Source organism: Grammomys surdaster, unplaced genomic scaffold, assembly GCF_004785775.1.
Source record: "Grammomys surdaster isolate TR1022 unplaced genomic scaffold, NIH_TR_1.0 128, whole genome shotgun sequence".
Lineage (NCBI taxonomy): Eukaryota > Metazoa > Chordata > Mammalia > Rodentia > Muridae > Grammomys > Grammomys surdaster.
In genome coordinates this window covers 3,885,502-3,906,524 of record NW_021604586.1, presented here as the reverse complement: position 1 = coordinate 3,906,524, position 21,023 = coordinate 3,885,502, and the positions used below count along the sequence as shown (strand labels likewise).

Genomic DNA, 21,023 nt, shown 5'->3' with positions numbered 1-21,023 from the left:
ACCTGTCTCTTAGGGCTCTTCAGAGCATGCTGACAGAGCTAGTGAGACACGTCAGCCCTTAGAGCACTGCTGCTCTTTCGGGGCTCCAGCCAGGCATGTGGTGTGACCACTGTTGAGCCAGAGGCCCATGGAAAGCAGCAGCCAGTGCCTTTCTGGACAGCCACCGTGTCCCTGTAGGGGCGGAAGGCATACCCTGCTAGCACCAGCTGCTCCTCTCCTGTTTCCCTGATCTAGTCAAAATACGTTTCATTTCTATCTGCACCAGCCAAATCACCGTAATAAGAGTTCAAGGCCAGCCTGGTTTATATAGTGAGGTCCAGGCCAGCCAGCCCTTCATATTGAGACCCTGCCTTAAAAGACAAACAAAACACTTAACTAAAATATAAAGCAAAATAGAAGGACCCAGATAGCAGGCTCAGAAGTTTTAAAACTACTGAGTCCTCTTTTCAGAGGACCTGGGTCTGATTCCCAGTACCAACATGGCAGCCTATAGCCACCTGCAACTCCACCCCCAGGAATCCAACACCCTCTTTGAGTCTCTGCCAGCACCAGGAAGCACACGCTGCACACTCGTCCATACCAGCAAACCACTTCTAAATCAACCTTAAAAACAAGAAAACCACCTTAATGACCATCTCAGTACAGAAATCCACAAATGCCAATGAAGTTAAAACAAAGAGTCTCTAACTAAAAGTCTCACTGGTGACCGGGTGGTGACAGGCTCCTGGGGCTTCAGGGCTGCAGCAGGCACAGGCCAGCATTACCTCTGCTGATCTCCAAGTCCACAGGGTAGTCAATGTTCTTGACCAGCTTCTGGCAACCGCCTGTCTTCTCATAGACGAAGCGCTTCAGGTGGAGCACGAGGACAGGGGGAAGCTTCTCCAGAGTCACTCTGCGGCTGACTTCAACCTGGGATAGAGTAGCCGCCAGGGTCAGAGGCCTGCCGGCTGCAACGGCAGCCTGTGGGGCTCCCCAGTACTAGCCACACCTGCACCCCTATGGACACCTGCAACAGAGCCCATCTGTGGCCTCCACGCGAAGGCTTTGGCTCTACAGGGACACACTGGCTAGGAAGACAAGCTGAAGCTGGCTGCAGAAAGGTTGGAGCGGGCATGCACCAGCCTGGCTTTTCCTCTCATCACAAACCTGCCTAGTATCTTCAAACACACGTTTCAAGTAATCTTAAAGCCATCAGTCCTGTTCACTCACTTCCTGGTTCTGTCAACATGTCCCTTTAGAGCTTTCACGGGCTCCAGGATCTTTTACAGATCCTTAAGCACCAGCACCACGATAAAACTTAATGGAGTGTAACCCAGGAGAGTGTGCCACGTCCCGCTGGAGGCTGCACCTCTGCCCACCCACAACTGTTCCAGGCTCTGCCTGCTGTTAGGGTTTCTTCTGGTTTCCTCCACCAAATGTATCGTCAGTTGCTCATTCCACTCCTCAAAGCCCCATTATTTACTTGAAGAGAAAGACAATTTACGTAATAATCTAAAAGACAGCAACCCACAGGCACAGGCTGAGGCAGCTACCCCAGCCAGATCAAGGCCACCTGGCCCGCCCTCCCTGCATGGGCTCAGCCAGGCACTTCTTACTCAGGCCGGACTTCCGTCCCTGGTTCCTAGTACTTAACATTTGTGAACAAAACCAACCACCAGGACCGAATCAGACAACACGGTGGAGACCTTCCTTCTGCAGATACCCAGAGTGTGGCACAGTCGGCCGCCCAGAACCTTAAGGGTAGTTGAGGCTGGGGTGTCTTCACTCTTCTCTCCTCAGTACATGGGTCACAGAAGGACATTTCTGAAGACAGGTCTGAGCTGCGATCTCGAATTTAACCTTGCAGCCTCTACACTCCACTGAGTGTTTGCAGCTTTCCAATACCAAGAACTCTTTAGAAAAGCGCCACCCTAACTAGCCAGCATTCATCTTGTCTTGTGACCTCCATGCCAGTCTACAAAAGACCTGAGAGAAAAGATGGCCTCCACTGCAGAACAGAGAACAGACCACTGAGAACCAGACTCCAGCCTCCCTCCACAATCCACAAGCCCAGCTCCTAACTGTCCAGGCTGGAAGGACTCAAAACTTGATCCTTGACATCACAGAGAGCAGCACGCATCTGAGCTGTGTGTCTGTGTGTCCCTGACGTCCTTGTCATCACAGAGAGCAGCATGCATCTGAGCTGTGTGTCTGTGTGTCCCTGATGATCTATGCTTTTGCAAGACAGATGTGCCCGGAACTCCTCTGCTGGAGGTAGGCTGACTGCAGACACAGGGATTAGGTTGAGGAAGTGAGTTGCAGGGCAGGGTCAAGGGCAGGACAGAGACATGCCCTCCAACACAAGAGCCAAGACGCAGCTGGGGTCCATCTGGTTCAACTACTGCATCCTGAAAGCACGGGGCTTCTCAGTAAAACAACTGCGTGAGGGGCAGACTCGGCTTAGTTCTGTTCTGTCCGAGCATCTAGAAGGTTCCGGGCAGCTGTGGACATACCTCCTGCTTGGTTTTGGTGGTATAACCTTGGACAGATTCCCTGGCCACCAAGCTTTCCAGCGCATCCTGGACTGTGCGGATCTTGTCAGACTGGATGTCCAACTGCAGCGTGAAGAACGGCTGCAGAGTGGCGGACTCCTTGGAACTCTGCTGGTAAACCACAGACCTAAAAACCACAATTGAAAACAAAGAAGAGGTCACTCTCTGTCACTGTCCCTTAAGATTAACAGAAAAGGAATACATACTCAAGTAAGTTTATTCAGTATCACAGGACCAGAGACAACAGGACAGCCAAAACCACCCTGAATTTAAAAATAACTCCGCTGACTACCAGCCTTTGTGATTAGCAGTTGATCTGTACATCTGCCCAGCTTGGCTGAGATGCTTCGACTTCCAAATTCCTCGCTTGCACACCAGAGCACAGCATCCACCAGCTAACAAAGTCAAGCAGAGTGGGCTGGGGGGTATTTAACCAAGTGTCACAGCCTGTTCTAGTGAAACAGGGGGTGGGGGGCATGCCCATGGGGGCAGGGCTTTTAATGCGGCTGCCCTCCTATAAAAACATCAGGAGGAGGAGGAGGAAGGGAAGCAAGCTAAGGCTAATAAAAACCATGTTAGTGATCTGGGAAGAGGCGACCAGCTATGCGGGGAAGGCGCCAACCCAAGCTTGTTTTCTTAGTTGTTTTATTTCATCTTTCTTTTTCTAAGCCCTTCTGAATAAAGACCGTAAGTACATCTCATCTCTTATTTAACCTCATCCAGGGAACTCTGAGATTCAACAAAGGATCTTGTTTGTACCGCCTGCTCTTCCAGTTTGTGAGCAAACAGAGCTGGTGGGAAACTCCGACTGGTGGACACATAGGACACCCAGCTGAGATCCTTCCTGTCGGGTGTAGTGCCCCAACCTTCCTCCTGAGTCAGGAATGACTGCTGCACCTTGGGCCCCCAAAAGGAAGTTGAAAAACATCAATGAAAGCAAAGCTGGGTGGGGGTGGTGCATGCCTTTGACCCCAGCACTCAGGCAGTTCTCTGAGTTCAAGACCATCCTCGGCTACAGAGTTAGTTCCAGGACAACTAGGGCTATACAGAGAAACCCTGACTGTCAAGCGATGGGCCAGAGCCCTCGGGAGCACTGAGGCACACAGCCCCTGGGAGCAGGGCATTAGAAAGAGTGAAAAGCAGGCAAAGCAGACGTCAGGAAGGATCCAGACACTCATACCTCCCCCGTGGGAACTTGGGAAAGCACAGACCTGATGTGTCCACCAAAAATGCCAGTGATAGGTGTCTGGATGAAATCCGCCTGCCGGGTGACGGACGTCTTGTTCTTGGGACCCACTTGCTCCCACTCATCCTCACTACCCTCGCCCATGTCCTCCAGCTCCTCGTCCTCTATCAAGTGGCTTCCAGGCCCGTTGGAAACAGAGTGCTCTGAAAGGAAGAGGGTCCGCTGAGGCTGCTGTTTTCAAGAACAAAATATCCAAGCAAGCACAGATTCTGTAAGAACCAGCTAAACAGATCCGTGAGGGCCAGGCGAGAAGCTCAGCAGGTGAAGCCATGTCCTCTAGGCCTGACAACATGAATCTGATTCCTGGGATCACGTGATGAAGAGAATTGTGTCCTACAAAGTGTCCTCTGACCTTCACTTTGCCATGGAACCCTCTTTAAGCACACACACACAATTACAATTGCACATGTCCTCTCTCTCCGACCCCCTCCTCAAAGGACCAAAATAATAACAACAAAACACCACAAAAAAAAAAAAAAAAAAAAAAAAAAAAACCACCCAAACCAACAAAGGTTGTCAAGCAATGGTAGCCCACATCTTTAATCCCAGCACTTGGGAGGCAAAGGCACTCCCAACAGCACACTATCAACAGCATGGCGCTGACAGGCAAGCCGTCTCACACACAAGAACCTACTTTCGTGTGTGGGTGAGAGGAGCTTCTTCAGGCTCAGCATCTCCTCATGAAGTCCATTGAGGATGAAGCCTAGGTACTCCTCGGCGTCTTCCTGTCGGCCCTGAGGACAGACATGCTCACATTAATTCCAACTGGCTGGAGTAAGGCCTGTAGAACCCCCAGCACCTGGAGCAAACTGCCCCTTAGATGAATGTCCCAGACCAGCACTCCCAAACCCTAAGACCTGCCATCAATGTTCCATAGTTTATTTTTGTAGCTAAATTCCTAAGCACAGATAGTACTTTATAGCTAAAAAAGGCCAGACACAGAAGTGCATATACTTGTTCCCTGCATTCGGGAGGCAGAGGCAAAGGGATCTCTGTGAGTTCCAGGGCAGCCTGGTCAACACAGTTAGTTCCAGTCAGTCAGGGCTAAAAGTGAAACACTGTCTCAAAATAAATAAATAAATGACTATTTTTAAAAAGCTTTAAAAAATATACCATGAACAAGACATGAAAGCCACTTCCCAGCACAAGCTGAGCCACCACACACACTCAGCTGTCTGTCTGTCTGTCTGTCAGCCCCCACACCATCTACACTCTTGACGGGAACCACTGGAGAGGACTCAAGTCACATGTGAAAAGTCACAGCTCCAAGTAAAATCAGCTGACCTAGACATACTGTCCACCTGTGACCCATCTTGAGATGGCAGTCACCAGCTACACAGGGCTCACACATCTGCCTGGGGCCTCTGCATGGAGCACACAGGCTACAAATTCTGCTCAAAGCCAATCTAGGCAACTTACTGAGGCAGGGGTGGGAGTCAGAGCTCAGGGCTACTGCTTGCTTATGCTTATTCTGCAGGGACACAATCCCCAGCACAGCCAAAACCCAAACCGACAAACCAAACCAAAGCCCGGCATACACATTGAAGGACACAGGACATGGTGCAGCAGTAGTCACACAGCAGACATGGAACTGCAATCCCAGGAAAGGCCTGCTTGCCAGGCTGGACCTGGGCTGCTATCTGACGACGTGGATAAGGAACTGTGTCTAAGACTGTGTTTAACTCCAGGTAAGCAGAGCAGCGCTGTGTTTTAGTGCTGTTTCCTCCTAGGCGTCTGGAATTTTCTGAGCCATAATGTAGTTCCTGAGGAGCTCCAAGAGTCCCTCTACCAATCCCACGGGCTGCCATGCAATACTGAAGGACAGCATATGGCATGTCTGAGGTTTAGACACACCAGGTGACCCAGCTCCTGCTAGGAAATGACCAGGCTTGAGGTTGGTCTTAGACTCACCTCCACTCAACACTGGTGAGAATCCCCACCATTCTAGAAGGTCCCTGACGCCTCCCACCTCCGCTTTGCTGGCCTGGGGCCTCCTCCAGCTCTGCTGCATCTGCGCACTGTCACCTTACACTTCTCTTCCTGTTGCCTGGCTGTGTTTCTATTCCTGCCCTCGGAAGACATCCCTAGCACCCCAAATCCCAAATAGTGGGAAGTGAAGCTCCAAGACAAGAAAAGGTGTATCACAGACATTTTAAAAAATCAAAGGTTGTGGGAGGTAGAAGCAGGCTTAAGCTTAAGCTAGCTTAAGGCTAGCCTGGTCTGCAGAGTACAAAGAGTGAGTTCCAGGACAGCCAGGGGCAGAGGGGGGAGGGAGGGAGGGAGGGAGGGAGGGAAGGAGGGAGGGAAGAAGGAAGGAAGGGAGAGAGGGTGGGAGGGAGGGAAGGAGGGAAAGAGGGAAGGAGGGAAAGAGGAAAGGAGGGAAGGAAGGAGGGAGGCAAGAGAGTAAGAAGGAAAAGCTAGGACCATGCAGTTGGTGTCTCTTGCACACCTGGAAGCTCACTCTATTTAAAGCAATACAGCTTCCAGACTAGTCGTTTAAACGCCATTTTCTTAGTCTCTTTCCTGCTGAGTGAGCTTCCTGTGCCTGCATTTGCACCGCTCACGCTGATGCGTTAGACTTGGAACTGGGAGGACCAGCTGGATGCTCTAGACAAAGTGTCGGCTCTCAGCTCTCAGGGCCAATGAAGGCCTCCTGGCTGGTCTGTCTGCCTGCCTGCCTGCCTGCCTGCCTGCCCTTGCTAACATGCTATGCAGTATTTCAGGAAAAACCAAGCGGCACTGGCCACGTTGATGGTGCTGCAGCCTGAGCATGATTAAGACGGAGGCTGAACACTCCAGGATCAGGAATCCCTTCTACCCAAGCACAGCGCAACAAGGGACTGACTCAGAAGCCAGGCTCTGCGCGTCAGCGGTGGAGTCACAGGCTGGCAGAGCCAGTGAGACTCCATCCTTAGTTCTCGATGCTGTTACATGTGAGGAACTGGTGGCCCCTAAGTCATCAAGTCACCCACCACAAACCCCACCCGGTCCTCACAGCACCAAGTCACAGCATGTGCATGGCACACGCAAACAGCTACAGAGAGCCACGGACAGTGCTTCAGGCTCAGCTGCAACTTGCTCTGTAGCCCAGGCTAGGCTTCAATTCCCAGAGATCCTCTTGCCTTAGCCCCCTATGTTCTAAAACTCCAGGCACAACCCCTCTCCCAGCTCATGGGAGCACTTTGTATAGCTACCACAGAGTACCCCAGACCTTTTCAGACAGGCTCGACTTGATGACTGTCAGGAGTCTGTAAATGTATGTGGGTTCAAAGGCAGCTCCTGGGCGGATATCTCTGACGATTTTATCCCCGAGAGCTGCAAGAAAAACAAGACAGAAGATTCTGGTAACTAAAGAGGCAGCATGAAGGAGAAAACAAAGCAACCCAAACTCCCATCACACAGGAAGAACACTTAAATTTGAATAGACACTTCCAGTAAGACCGTATTTACCACAGGCTAACCTCACTCCACGTTCCCAATGACAAGGTATCCCGGCTGCGAGCTCTGACTCACCTTGACGGGGCTTGGGAGGTACTGGCATATTAGTAAACTCATTCATGAGCCGGACACTAAATGGAGAGAGAGAGAGAGAGAGAGAGAGAGAAGCAGAGCACACATTGGGAGTGGGCCTGGGGACAGCGGGCACAGTAGCCTCCGAGCCAGGCGAGCCGATGTAACAATGTAACGGCACCCAGGGGCTCTCATGTTAAAATCTACACATGCTATGGGACCATTTCCAAATGGCATTTTAAGCTGGTCAACAACAGTACAAGGTTTCCCAGGGATTCTGATGAGAAACACACTCTCCAGTTATACTCTAGGCCCACTTTCACAGAAACTCCCAACAGCATCTCCCTTTAAAGGAGAATTCCAGAGGCTGGAGGGGTGGCTCAGTGGTTCTTGCAAGGGACCAGGGTTCAGGTCTTAACACCCACTGGCCGCTTTCAACTAGCTGTAACTCCAGGTCTGGGAGATCTCAATTCTTCTGACCGCCCTGGGCACTGCACACATGTGGTGCGCTTACATATATATGCAGGCAAAACACTCATACACAGAAACTTAAATGCAGGGTGGGCCGATAGATACACTGATTCAAGCATTCATCTGTAGCAAATCAAGAACTGAGAGCTGGACTCAGCCCAGGGAGTGCCTGCTTTGCCAAACTGCTCAAATCCCCATCACTGGAGGGAGAGCCCCCAACCACTGCCACGTGTGCGCGGGCTTTACTTACAAGCTATCTATCATGGGCGTGGACGTGCAAGGCCTTTGCACTTTTGAGTAGAGAGGAATGAACTTCATCAGGTGATACAGCGGAGGGCAAGCCACCAATGCCTGCAGGGTCTGTATGTCGCAGTAAGGAAGTGTAAAGGAAATGAAACAGACAAAGCAGACTTTTCTAAAGGCATATAAAAAGAGACAAGCCAAGGACACTCAACTACCTGGACATGTAAACACAAAGAGGGACAAACCATGTAAGACAGCTTGTAATGGCCTTGTAATGGCCATGTAAGGATCCTCTGTCAGCTGGCATGACATTCGAGAACCTAGCTGAGCAAAATGCTCCCACTGGTTAGAGCAAAGCCTCCAGTTCTGTGGTCATTCTGTCCTTCTATCTACGACTACTCCAATGAGAACAGAACATGCTGATTCTGTCCTTCACAAGTCAACAGGTCAATCCTCAGACAGAGGGTGGAGGGGCTCCAGAGTACCACCGACTATGAGGCAGGCAGACCAAGGGATGGCCCAGTCTCGGTGTTCAGAGTCCAGGCCAGCAGCGCTATGGATGCTGCGGCACGTCAAGCACACCGAGAAGAGCGCGCACGGTGGCCAGGCGCGGGGTCGGCACTCAGGAAGGATACGGCATTAATGTAGCACCAGTTTCCTTTATTGATCAGCCCACGAGGTTGCAATGACACTGGCTTATGGATTAGGGTTACAGTCTCCAATAACTCTGCAAGAGTGAAGAAGCAAACGAAGACGTTAACAGCACTGCAGTCAGCAGCACCAGAACCCATGCACGGGCGTTTCTGAAGTGCTGAGAGATTCCTTCAGGAGAGCGTGTCCTCCGAAACCCTGCACACTTAGCTCAGCACAGGCTTGGTTACTAAACAGGGGGTTGTCTTTTCAAAATAGTATTTGCCTCTGAAAATCAACATTACGTATCTTCTCAGTTTATACTAGGAAGCTCCAGGGACAGAAACACTGACAGTCGCTAGCAGCAGAAAGCAGAGCCGGCTTCTCCACCAAGACCGACAGCATGCCTCAGGGGTGGGCAGCAAAGTCTCCTGGATACCAGCTTCAAAGAGACTGTGGAGCCCCCCGGACTCACAGGAAACCCAGTGGGCGCTCTGATGGCCACATATTAAGTGACAGTGGCTCCTGCCGGTCCCGGTTCCCACAGGAAGTGAGATCAGAGATTCATCTGTTCTGCACGTTAACCTCACTCCATTCAGAAGCGGGGTTCCCTCCTCTCACTCACCCAGAGAAGCACCAGAGTGCATCCAGTGAGAGCAGCATGTCAACCTTGCCACCCCCTACCTAGTTAAAGGCGTATAGATGTCGGACAGGAAGACACATGCTGACAGCCCCTGCCAATCCTGGAGCTGCCCGCTAACATTCAACTTCATAGTAACTTTGCCAAAAGAGGCACTCTGGCACCCCATCTTACAGATGAGAAAACTGAGTCACGGCACTGAGCTAGATACAACTGTGCATCTACCCAGCTGACTCTTTCCTCTCCACTGCACCTCAGACTAGTGAGGTGGTTCAGCAGTTCCAGGCACTTGTGCCGGGCCTGATGATCTGAGTTACAGCTCCCCCTGTGGTAGGTAGAAATAGGACCAACTTCCACAATCTGACTTCACAAGCACACTTGAACATACACACAAACATGCTTGAAAGCACAGAAGGATGAAGTAAATCTAAGGAAGCAAGGTATTCAAATATCTATTCTGGAAGCCAGTGTTCACCCTCCCCTTCCCATGCCCTTCCCCCACCTGTTCTTGGGCTATACAAGGATCCACGGTGCAGCAATGATCACAGTAACCGTCAAACCTGTCCGTGTTCAAACAATCACAACCCAAAGCAATGCCACAGGCTTCACAGAAGCAACCAATGGCAAGCTTTTACATAATCAGAAGCTTGGTCTTCCTGCCATGGCTGACCTCTGGACGATCAGCTAATGTGTCCTGTGTACACAGAAGGCTGCAACTAGCCCAGCTCCAGGCCAGCTCACAGACAAGTAATGGAGGACTCACTGTCCCAGCAGACAGCGTGCGCCACACACTGCAGGTTCAGTTAAAGGGGTCTGGGGAGTGTGCTTCACCCAGTCGAGGTCTGCAGACATACCAAGAGAACAGCGTGGAGCACGGACATCAGAAGACAGACAGTGAGGAAGAGAAAGGACAGCCGAAGTGTGAACATTGTGGTGACTTACACTTAGGCGTAAGCGTGCCATGCTCCCAACACTCCCATGGTCACACACACTCCTCATGTTTAGCGTGCAGAATGCACACTAATGGTATCACTATGAAGAAGCCAGAGGTCTGGGTAAGAGAGCAGAAGCCAGTGCACACTGCTCAGTGAGATGCCTGGCCCAGAAGTTAGAGCCACATTGGTGGAGGAACTTCTGTCCCCTGGTGGTGTGAGAGGCAAAGCCTTCTTGGGTTGGTTGAAGGTGGCAGGTGCCATGACGTTCACACCTGCTTTGGCACAGCCAATGGAGGAAGTGGAAAAATCCAACAGGGGACAAGGCACAGAGATCCTCACGAACCTTTCCCCATCTTGTGCCCACTGTTCTGAGCAGCCTCGACTATGTACGGCAGGGGCAGGAAGAGAGCACAAACCCAATGGCCTGAGTTCAAATTCCCAGAATCCACATTTTAGAAAAGTGAACCAGGAAATCCACATTTTTAAACAGCTGTAGACACGTGTGATGACGCCCGCCCGTCTGAAATCTCAGCACTTGGGAGGCAGAGGCCAGAGGGTATTGAGAGTTCACGATCACTACACCGCAAGTTACTTCCAGGGCTTACAGAGAGAGGTCCTGCTTCAAACAAATCCTGGCATTCCTACTGAGAGACTGCAGGCTGAGGTAAGAATCTCCCCAAACCTGTCGGCACCTGACCTGGGTAAAGCATGCAGTGAAGTGGTAGAAACAAAAGACATGGCTTTTAAAAAAATAAAACAAAACAGGTGAAGGTTAAGAGCCAGCTCCCTAATGGCTGACCTCTGGCACCACGAGATGCCATTAGCAAGCATGCACACCTACTCATACACACACACACACACACACACAGGAGAGAAAGCGCACCGGAAGACTAGCATTCTGAGTGGCTTCATCAGTGTAAAAGAAACCAGCACTGCATATAACACAGATAATTCCTTTTCAAAAGGGAACTAGGTAAGCTGGTTGCACTAAGCCCCAGAACCAGCTTCTGTGGACCAGAGTGACCTCAACGGCCTGGGGGCTCCTACAGTTGGCAGAGCCCCGTGGACCCAGGAACTCGACCCAATCTGAAGCCAACAATAATCAATTCCTTTCCAATTGGGAAACCACATGTTCAAGGCTGGTTTCTACATGGAATAGCAAGCAGGTCAAAAAGCAGTTTCCGTTTTCCTTCTAAGATCATGAGTCTGTCTCTTAGTGCCACCCAGTGGTCTGTTCGACACCTGCAGACAAGCAGACCTGGGACACAGAACAATGTGTGAAGCAGACAGGACACACAACTGCTGCAGGCAGTGCTCACACCGCTGTCTTCTGGTAGAATCCTCAGGTGCAGGGTAACTCTTTACAGACAGGTAGAGAAGAGATACCTAGATTTAGATTTTTTTTCCTTCCCTGAAGATTCTTCTATTGTTCTCTAGGGGCTGGAGAAATGGCTCAGCACCTCAGAGCTTCTATTCAAAGTTCTTGGAAAACAAGACCCTAATGCTGGTACTTCAAGAGAACTCTCCATGCCCTCTGCCCCCAGACTGCTGCCCCAAACCTGCTGGGCATCGTGCTACTCACTTACTCCCGAGAGCAGTGTACAGACATTCTTCTCTGGTCAGCAGATACCAGTTCCATGGTTCTCATGTTTCCACTGTTTTCCTTATTCAGTTACCCCTACTCAAAATAGCCAACACAGGTGGGCAGTAGTGACGCACGCCTTCAGTCCCAGCACCCAGGGGGCAGAGACAGGCGGATCTCTGAATTTGAGGCCAGCCTGATCTACAGAGTGAGTCCTAGGACAGCCAGGAGTTAAGCAAAGGAACGCTATCTTGAGACCCAGCCCCACCCCCAAAAGGCCAACACGCACTTGAAGTAACAGAAGTAAGCAGGAGAGTGTCTCGGCCCCCGCCCCCCCCCGACCTGTCTGGTTAACACTGATGCTTCTTTTGCTGTTAAGATTTCCCTGGCTGGCACACAAGTCAGAGAGATCCGCCTCTACAATAGGTCGCTTCCCTGAAAGCTCCCAGAATCTCCTTGTCTCTGACCCCAGTTGACAGCTGCAGGTCATAGCTTTTTTACAAGTGTGATGGAGATCCACACTCAGATCCTCAGGCTTGCATAACAAGTGCTGTCACGCCCTGAGCCGTCTCCCAGTCCTGCAACAGATACATTCTAGAAGAAATATATCCATTGTCTATTAAAGAGATCAGGGAGGGAGCAATGCATGTAGAATCCCAGCACTCGCGAGACTGGCAGTAAAACTTTACAATCTGTGAAGAGTATGAGATACAAAGTGGAAACTGAAGAGGAAAATGGGCTGGAGAGATGGCTCAGCAGTTAGCGCACTTGTTGTTCTTGTGGATGTGGGTTCAATTCCCAGCACCCACATGGCGCACATGCAGGCAAAACACACATAAAATAAAATAAATTTTTAATTAAAAGAAAAAAAGAAAAAAGGTGCTGGGTGGGTGGTGTGCAAAGAAAATCACTTTACTTTAAAACTACAATCCTTAGCAGTTAGCAGCACCAGCTACTATTCCAGAAGAGCCGGCTTAGGTTTCCAGCACCCACATAAGGGTTTACAACAAACTGTAACTCTGGTTTGAGGGCATTTGATGCTTTCTTCTGGCAACTGCTGGAGAGAACGCACAAGTGTGGCCTAGACATACATGAAGGCAAAAAGACCCATACACATAAAAGTCAAAAATAATAAATGATCATCTCGACAGAGTAGAGGCATACCTCATAATCCCAGCACTTGGGAGGCAGGAGCTGGAAAAAAATGCCACTTGGAAGATAGCCTGGGCTATAAAAGCAAGTATAAGACCAGCCTGGGCTACACGACAAGATGTTATACCAAAGACAAACACAACATACATATGAAGCCCAAAACAATACAAAAAAAAAATTTCATCAATTTTCTCATTTGAAGGGATCTCAGAACACTAAGAATACTCAGAACAATATTATTACGTACAGAATAAAATGTTACCATCTTTGTTTTTTGAGTCAGGGTCTTGTTACTGAAGGCAGGCAGGCTTCAAACTGCCACTCTTCCTGCCTCCGCCTCCCGAGAGCTGGAATTAGAGGTCTGTTTCAAATGTGATTAAAAGCCTCTACCTGTCACCCCAACCATCAAGAAGATCCGCCTTCATGTCTGTGGGGACGCTGAGCACTCCAAGGGCATGCTTGCTGCAGCTGTCTCAGGAGCTGGGGCTGAAGACCTGCCTCTGCGCCACACATGCAGCACCTGCCTGGCTTCCACCCTTACTTTGGTGCTACAATTCTGAATGAAATCCACCACTGAACCCAAAGTCACTAAGGGAAGATGAAGGAGGGGGGGCTGCAGTATTTTTCAAGCGCCTTCTTCTGTAGATACAGAAAGAATGTACAGAGTGAGTGTGAACCTAGATACAGCACAGGGTGTGTGTCATACATGACAACAGTATAGCACCAAGAAACGGACATGGAGTCTGTCGGTAGGGACAGTAATAACAGGCATGGGCTCCCTGCTTACATGAAGGCACAGCATCCTCCCTCCTACACATGCTGTCTGACCACTGGGTAACGTTATCACACCCAAGTCCTTTACCCCTGTCTCCACACAGGTCAGCTACCACCACTGGGTACCCACAGCCTGCTCCCAGGTCACCCGGCCTGTCAGTGAACTGTACCTGCAATCTTTATGGCTACAGGATCCTCTGACACGGGAACAAGCCCTTCTTTGACTTCCATCTGTTTTTCAGAGGCCAGGGGGGATGGGACAGGGGGGGAACACTTAGTTTCCACATACGCCATAGGTGAGGAGGAAGAGGGCTTAGAATCATGAAAGAGGCTAGCCCAGGACTTTGCAGGCTGGCAAATGGGAATGGCGCCAGAGGCAGAGAGCGCACTTTCGGCAGGAGGTGCCTGGCTCTCGGGCTTCGCTGGGTCCAGGTCTGCACCCTCGTCAGTGTGCAGCTCTACCCCATTGGCAGCAGCGTCCTCGCCTGAGGATTCAAGTATTTTTCCATTAGCAACTGCGAGGGTCTCAGTAGTATCGGGGCCAGCGTAGGGCTGTGTCACAGCTGTCCTTAGCAGGCTGTCTGCAGGGAGGCAGGGCTGCTCAAAGTCAGCTTCATGGCAGCCCTCACGCAGCCCTGCAGTCCTGGCATCACTGCCTAGTGTCCTGGGGAAAGGACTATCAGGGACAGGGTCACTGATGAAGTCCATGGGATTCTGAGGGCTGTCACAAGTCCTGGGCATGACTGAAGGAAGCACATCCACCATGAACTCAGCGTCCTCCACACCTTCACTGTTCGTACCCACGGAAGTGGCATGGCCATTGACCAGGGTAGCTGGGGAGGCACTCTCCTCACTACCGTCTTTCAGATAACTGTAGTACCCAGGGGGCCGCTTCTTCTTCTTTTTCCGCTCCCTCTGACCAAGACCACCAGCGCCACTGTCAATCTCCAGGGCCTCGGCCTCTGCATTAGAGTTGTTTTCCAGGGCCAAGGCCGAGGCTGGGAACTGGTCCACAGGGCTGCAGGTCTGCTCTTTTTCTATGGCATCAGGGGTCTTTTTGGAAGTCGTACAACCAAGGATAAATTCAGGTGCCTGAGGGTTCAGGGTGCTTGAAATACTGTAGCTAGTAGTTCTCGGCAGGCTGTCACTGGGTTCGATGACTTCGTCTACACCAAACTCGATCCTCTGATGTTCTTGTCCTGCTGAGAAGATAGGATCAGTCAATGCCTGCCCATCCAGAGTACAGGGTGCAAGCTACACAGTATCCAAACCATGCGTCCTCTTTAAGAGGTGACACTTTGTATTAGTTTCTAACACCACTAAGATAGGCTTTAGCCTGATCTGTTCAAAATGACATCTATAAAACAAGACCAACTTGGGTGTATAAAAAAATAGAAGCCCATCTTTAGCCTTGGATATCTGGGTAACTCAGAAAGTTTAAAAAACAGACAGTAGGGCCGGGCGGTGGTGGCACACGCCTTTAATCCCAGCACTTGGGAGGCAGAGGCAGGCGGATTTCTGAGTTCAAGGCCAGCCTGGTCTACAGAGTGAGTTCCAGGACAGCCAGGGCTACACAGAGAAACCCTGTCTCGAAAAACAAACAAACAAAAACAGACGGTAGAAATGAAATTAAAGTTGTAATTAAAAATTACTGGGGCATGTTGTTGTTCCAGTCCTGGAGCAGCTGAGGTAGAATTCAAGGTCCTCCACTCCATGGTGCCCACTGGCAGCCTCACAGTATAAACCAACACATAAGCATCCTGTGGTTTAGAAACGTTCCTCAGACACTAGCTCAGTGGCAGACAGCATGTTTGCCTGGAGTCGTTCACATCTTGATTTGTTTGTTTGTTTAAGTAAGAAGGAAGAGAGGAAGGGGGAGGGAGAGATGGATGGATGCTGGCTCACACCTGTAATCCCAGCACGGAAAGCTGAGGCTTAAGAAGTCCAAGTCCCAGCCTGGACTACACAGTGAGACCTTGTGTCCCCCCACCCCCTGCAGTCCTCATGCGTGCTTTATGCCTGAGCAGGGGAGACGTGGGCCCTGGTGGCACGGCCTGAGGCACTGTTACATCAGCTTGTCCCAGGAAGCTGCAGTCTGTGTGCACCATCACCTGTGATAAGCCCTCGCAGTACCTGCCCCTGGCTCTCCTGGCCTCCTCCACTGCACACCTTAACTGGCAGCTACCTAGTGACTCAATTCAGACTGAGGTGGTAAAGTCATTTTTCAAGCCTACAAAACCAGAGTTATGACTAAAATGTGAGGGAATCTGAGGCAGGATCCACTGTGTAGCCCAGCCTGTTCCCGGGCCTAGGATCACAGGCATGGAACACTGTACCTGCCCAGGGCCTTGAACTTGTACATTCTCATCGCAAGCTCCAATATGTCCTTTTTCCAATTAAGGTTAACCTGCACCTCCCACACACGTCAAGGTGGACAGTATCTTAGTCTACATCTTTAAAAGTAGGTTACTAGAACCAACTTATCCTTCAACAACATGGAAGACCACTGTTGTTCATGAAATGATCATGCATCTGAAATCAATGAAAGGAAACACGCCTTAAAGTGTGGTACAAGGTGGCAGCTGCTTTTAAGTCCTACAAGGACAGAATTATAAACTAAAAATTAGGTTCTAAGTACGCTTAATCCTGAAGGCTTGTAAGACTCTTACGGGAAGGGGCATGAAGGTCCAGGGCAAAGAGCATCGTGCTAACTCTGGGGCTGGGGACGCCTACAGCTGGGGCGGCAAGAAAGGCCATCCTGCCACAGACAGGGACTAAGAGACCACAGCAGTCTTGCCTGTGTTTGCAGCAGGCCACTGACTGAGCAGTTTGTTTTCCCTCACTTTGGGATGGACTACCAAAAAGCAGTGGCTTCTCTTAGACCTAGAGTGTAGTGTCCATTCTATGATATTCCATGTACAAGCAAACCCATGATATCCATTCTATGATGCTCCATGTACGATACGAGCAAGTCCACGGTACTTGGGCTGCCAGCCACAAACACTAACGTGCATGTACTAGGAGAAAGACTCCCCTTTGAGACATGTATACTGTAAAGTCACATTCAGACTAGTGTGCTGTGCTGTAGAGCTTACAAGACTAATATTCCAGTAGAAAGAAAGCCCAGTGGGGTGCGGTGACACCCTTTAATCCCAGCACTGTGCTCAACTCCCATGGAAGCTATGCAGACAGCAGCAGAACTTCACAGTTACCAGGATGGACAACAAAGACACACAAGGACAAAGTTCAGGACTTCCTAGAAATGGCCTGACTATGGTGTCCTGAGGTCACCTGCTGTGACTGCCTATGCTGGGAGGCCGACAAGAAGGAAGCTTTTGCTCATTCACATACATAACGAGGGGCCCAGCACTCTAAATAGCCACTAGGCAAGGACATGCACTCAGAAATGGAGAAATTCGAGCATCAGCACACATGGCATGCAGGGCACACGCAGACATGCCCCAGGGACCCACACACAGAGGTGGACAGCAGCAGATTCAAGAGCAGCTTGCTTCTGCAGCTCTGTCCACTTTGCTAACTATACTAAGCCTGCCCTGCTCCTTTAAGATCTCCTGTCAGTGCCAGGCGGTAGTGGCGCACGCCTTTAATCCCAGCACTTGGGAGGCAGAGGCAGGCGGATTTCTGAATTCGAGGCCAGCCTGGTCTACTGAGTGAGTTCCAGGACAGCCAGGGCTACACAGAGAAACCCTGTCTCGAAAAACAAACAAACAAACAAAACAAAACAAAACAAAAACAACAACAAAAATCTCCTGTCAGAGCTAACTGCAGACTGCTGGCATTCCAGCATTCCTACTCACTCTTGGAGATGGTATTATAGATAAGGAGGAAGACTGCCTTAAGTCTTTTCAAGTTCATACATGAGCCTGAGTTATAATTAACACCCATCATAGGTCTCACATGCTAGCTCAACATGGAATCTAATCCCTACAAAAGAGACTTTTTCTTAGAAGCCAGGGACCTTAAAGATTCCTGACTAGAAATGATTGTTTGGGCCTGAGATGACTGCATAGCCAGGATGTGTTAAACACACCTCAGCAACAAACACTGCTGTACCTTGATAAACATTCTTCTTACCCATCTATCAGCCAGGGCTTAGGCTGGAGCCCTAAATCCCCATGTGGAACAGATGGGACAGCAACACCAACTGCTACAACAGGTCCACATGGCCCTGGACCCAGCAGAGTTGAGCAGCCAGGTGAGTGACATACCCACAGTACCAGGGCTTGCTGAGCTACAGACTGGAGCACCTCTCTCCGGACCACAACTTACCGTGCCCAGAGTTCTGGAGCATGGCACAAACTTGAAAGCACACTTGTCAACCTGAGTAACTTGGTAGTTGTGGTGCTTTGAATATGCTTTGCCCATAGGGTGTGGCACTGTTGGAGTAGGTGTGGCCTTCTTAGAGGAAGTGTGCCACTGTGGGGGTAGGCTTTGAGGCCCTCCTAACAGCTTGCAAGACAGTCTTCTCCCGTTTGCCTTCAGAACAAGAAGTAGAACTTTCAGTTCCCCAGTACCGGGCTTGCCTGGATGCTGCCATGCTTCCCACCATGATCATAATGGACTGAACCTCAGAACCTGTAAACTAGCCCCAATTAAATGTTTGCCATCATAATAGTTGCCTTGGTCATGGTGTCTCTTCACAGCAATGGAAACTCTAAGACAGTAGTTAAGTGAGCTGCAGTTTGGAGCAGAAGTTTCAAGCTCTCGTAAGATGTTGACTGCAGCTGGCCTGATACTGCAGTTCTAGGGAGGCTGAGCTAAGCTCACAAACCTAAGCCTACAAGAACTACAGAGAGGATGGGACTCACACAGACAGATCAGAGAAGACAGCTCAGCAAGGGACTTGGCTGCACAAGCCCGATGACCTCTGTCCAATCCCCAGAACCCAAGTAAAAGCAGAAAAGGACCTATTCCATGGAGCTGATCTCTGAACTCCACATACAAGCACACTCTCACACACTCGCACATCACAGCCCACCTCCAAATAAATGAATAAAAAGTTAAAAAAAAAAAGCTGACCCAATGGAGGACATGTTTACAGGTTCCTACCCACCCAGTACACGTGACCCCGCTTACCATCTGGCAGCTCGTCTTCAGCCTGTATGTTACACACAGTCCCGCTGTATGGAGGGAGCTGAGAGAGAAATCAGAAAACAAATCTTAACAGATAATTAAAGCCCAGCAGAGGTCATTGCACCAACTCAACACTTCCTTCAAGCTCCATCGGAGCAACTTCTGACATCACTTTCCCAGGAAGACACAAAGATTCACTCAAATCTGACCCAAGCAGTATAGGAATGCTCTCAAATCTTTACCACTGCTAAAACACTGAAAAGGAGACTGGGAATCTGAAAATGAAAAGCTCTCTTGCTGACATGTGAACAGCTACAGTAAAACCCTTCCTTCCCAGGATGTCAGGCAGGGTGAGCCCAACCCCCACAACCTTCCCCCCACCCCCCACCCCCGCCCCACACATCTGTTAACAGTAGAACTAAAATGCCAGCATAACTGGCAGAAGCAAGTCAGAATCCCTCAGAAGAAAGGGCTGGGCCCTAGGCTGTCTTCTTACATACTGCCCTGCAAATGAGTTAATGGTTTCAAGTCACCTTCCTTGTATGGAAGGAAGAAAACAAGAGAGATCTGGCTACTTTGTGAAAACCTGGAAAGTTTTATTAACCTCTCAAATACTTCTTCCAGCTAATTCCATATTTATTTAGGATTTTGGGGTGTCTGAGAAGTGAGTCAGCTGACAGAACAAAGCCCCAAACAACACCCTGCTACAGTATCTGTCTGGTCACTGAAGTCCAGGACAAAGTGCACCAGTTTGTAGAGCCTGGGGTGGGCCAGCTTCAGGAAGATCTGGCTGGTGCCCACGGCAATCACTGTCTGCTGTCACTGTAGCCTCCTAGGCTCCCGTCTCCATGAACTCTAGCTAGCCAATGCAACCGTTATAACGAGGTAAGTTAGTTCCCCAAAAATAAACTGCTAGGTTCTCTCCCCAGATGGTAATGACAAACAGCAAGAAAAACTGCAAGTGGCTGGAAAGGAGCCCAAGCATTCATGACCTGGCAGCCAAGTACTCAGCATCCTAACACACAGGCAACCTGGCAGCCAAGTACTCAGCACTCTGACACACGGGCAACCTTTTCCACACGCCATCACTGACAGCACACAGAAGCCTTGTGTTGCTGCAACATCAAGGAAGCTTCTTACCAAGTCCCGTCTCTAGATCACAAAAGAAGGGCATGATACCCTTACAGAGAATGTCTGCTCTGTGAATGAATGGCACTAAGGAGGTCTCTGGGGACAGTCAGCATCGTATATAATCTGGACACCTAAAAGAGTGTTATAAATCCACTCACACAAGTGTCACCCTCGCACTGGGAAAGAAACCTTCTGAATCCAGAAGAAACAGTCTAGGGCCAGGTGGTGGTGGCACACGTCTTTAATCCCAGCACTTAGGAGGCAGAGACAGGCGGATTTCTGAGTTCGAGGCCAGCTTGGTCTACAGAGTGAGTTCCAGGACAGCCAGGGCTACACAGAGACCCTGTCTCAAAAAAACCTCGAAAAAAAACAAGAGAGACAGAGAGACAGAGAGACAGAGAGACAGAGTGTTTGTCTAGGGAGGACCAGCGATGGTGCCCACACCCACCAGCAAAGTAAACCACCCCAGGAATCAATCCACATGGCTTAACTGCCAAAGATTCACATCAGTGTAGTTACAAGTAGAAACTTCACTTGTAACGTGCAGAGATGGGGTCTCTGAAAAGTAGAAAACGCAGACAGGTCAGTAGGGCAGAGCCCCCATTCCTGAACAAGAGGACCAAGACAGAGGAGATAATTCTCCGGGTTGTGGAGGCTGCAACGGGCAGGGACAGTGAACAGCACTGGCCAAGGGCTCCCAACCTCCTCAAGACCTCAGGAGGGTCCTTCTGAGACAGCAGATTAACAAGTCAGGCTCACTGACTTCCCATCACTAGGACAATGTGACAATTTCATTTAAACTTCTTTTTAAATTTTCATTTATCATTTACTTGGGGTGGGAGGGTCAGTTCTCTCATGACACCATGTGGGTTGTGGGGACTGAAGTCAAGTCATGAGGCTTGGCTGCAAGGACCTTTGCCCACTGAGCCCTCTCTCTGGCCTTACTATCATTTTCAGTGAGTGTATTTAAGGCATTGTACTTTAGGGTCTGGTGAGATGGCTCAGTAGATAAAAGGGTTATTGAACAAATCTAGCAACTTGAGTTTAATCCCTGCAACCGACTCCACAAAGTAGTCCTGTCTGG

The 21,023-nt window shown here is 50.0% G+C and overlaps 1 protein-coding gene across 3 annotated transcripts in view; it reads right to left on the bottom strand.

The window, feature by feature from the left end:
• The window catches only part of Usp10 (ubiquitin specific peptidase 10), a 43,935-nt gene that overhangs the window by 1,926 nt on the left and 20,986 nt on the right, over positions 1–21,023 (bottom strand). The window contains exons 3-12 of one of the 3 annotated variants that reach the window (XM_028752932.1): positions 18,812–18,869; positions 13,885–14,916; positions 8,637–8,728; positions 8,009–8,118; positions 7,291–7,346; positions 6,989–7,092; positions 4,412–4,511; positions 3,743–3,920; positions 2,493–2,658; positions 765–909 (exon numbers count right to left, since the gene is read on the bottom strand). In XM_028752932.1, coding sequence (XP_028608765.1) covers positions 765–909; positions 2,493–2,658; positions 3,743–3,920; positions 4,412–4,511; positions 6,989–7,092; positions 7,291–7,346; positions 8,009–8,118; positions 8,637–8,728; positions 13,885–14,916; positions 18,812–18,869 — 2,041 coding nt within the window. Of the gene's footprint in view, positions 1–764; positions 910–2,492; positions 2,659–3,742; positions 3,921–4,411; positions 4,512–6,988; positions 7,093–7,290; positions 7,347–8,008; positions 8,119–8,636; positions 8,729–13,884; positions 14,917–18,004; positions 18,059–18,811; positions 18,870–21,023 lie in introns of those variants that run through there. The other 2 variants (XM_028752940.1, XM_028752949.1) reach the window with 2 other exon arrangements.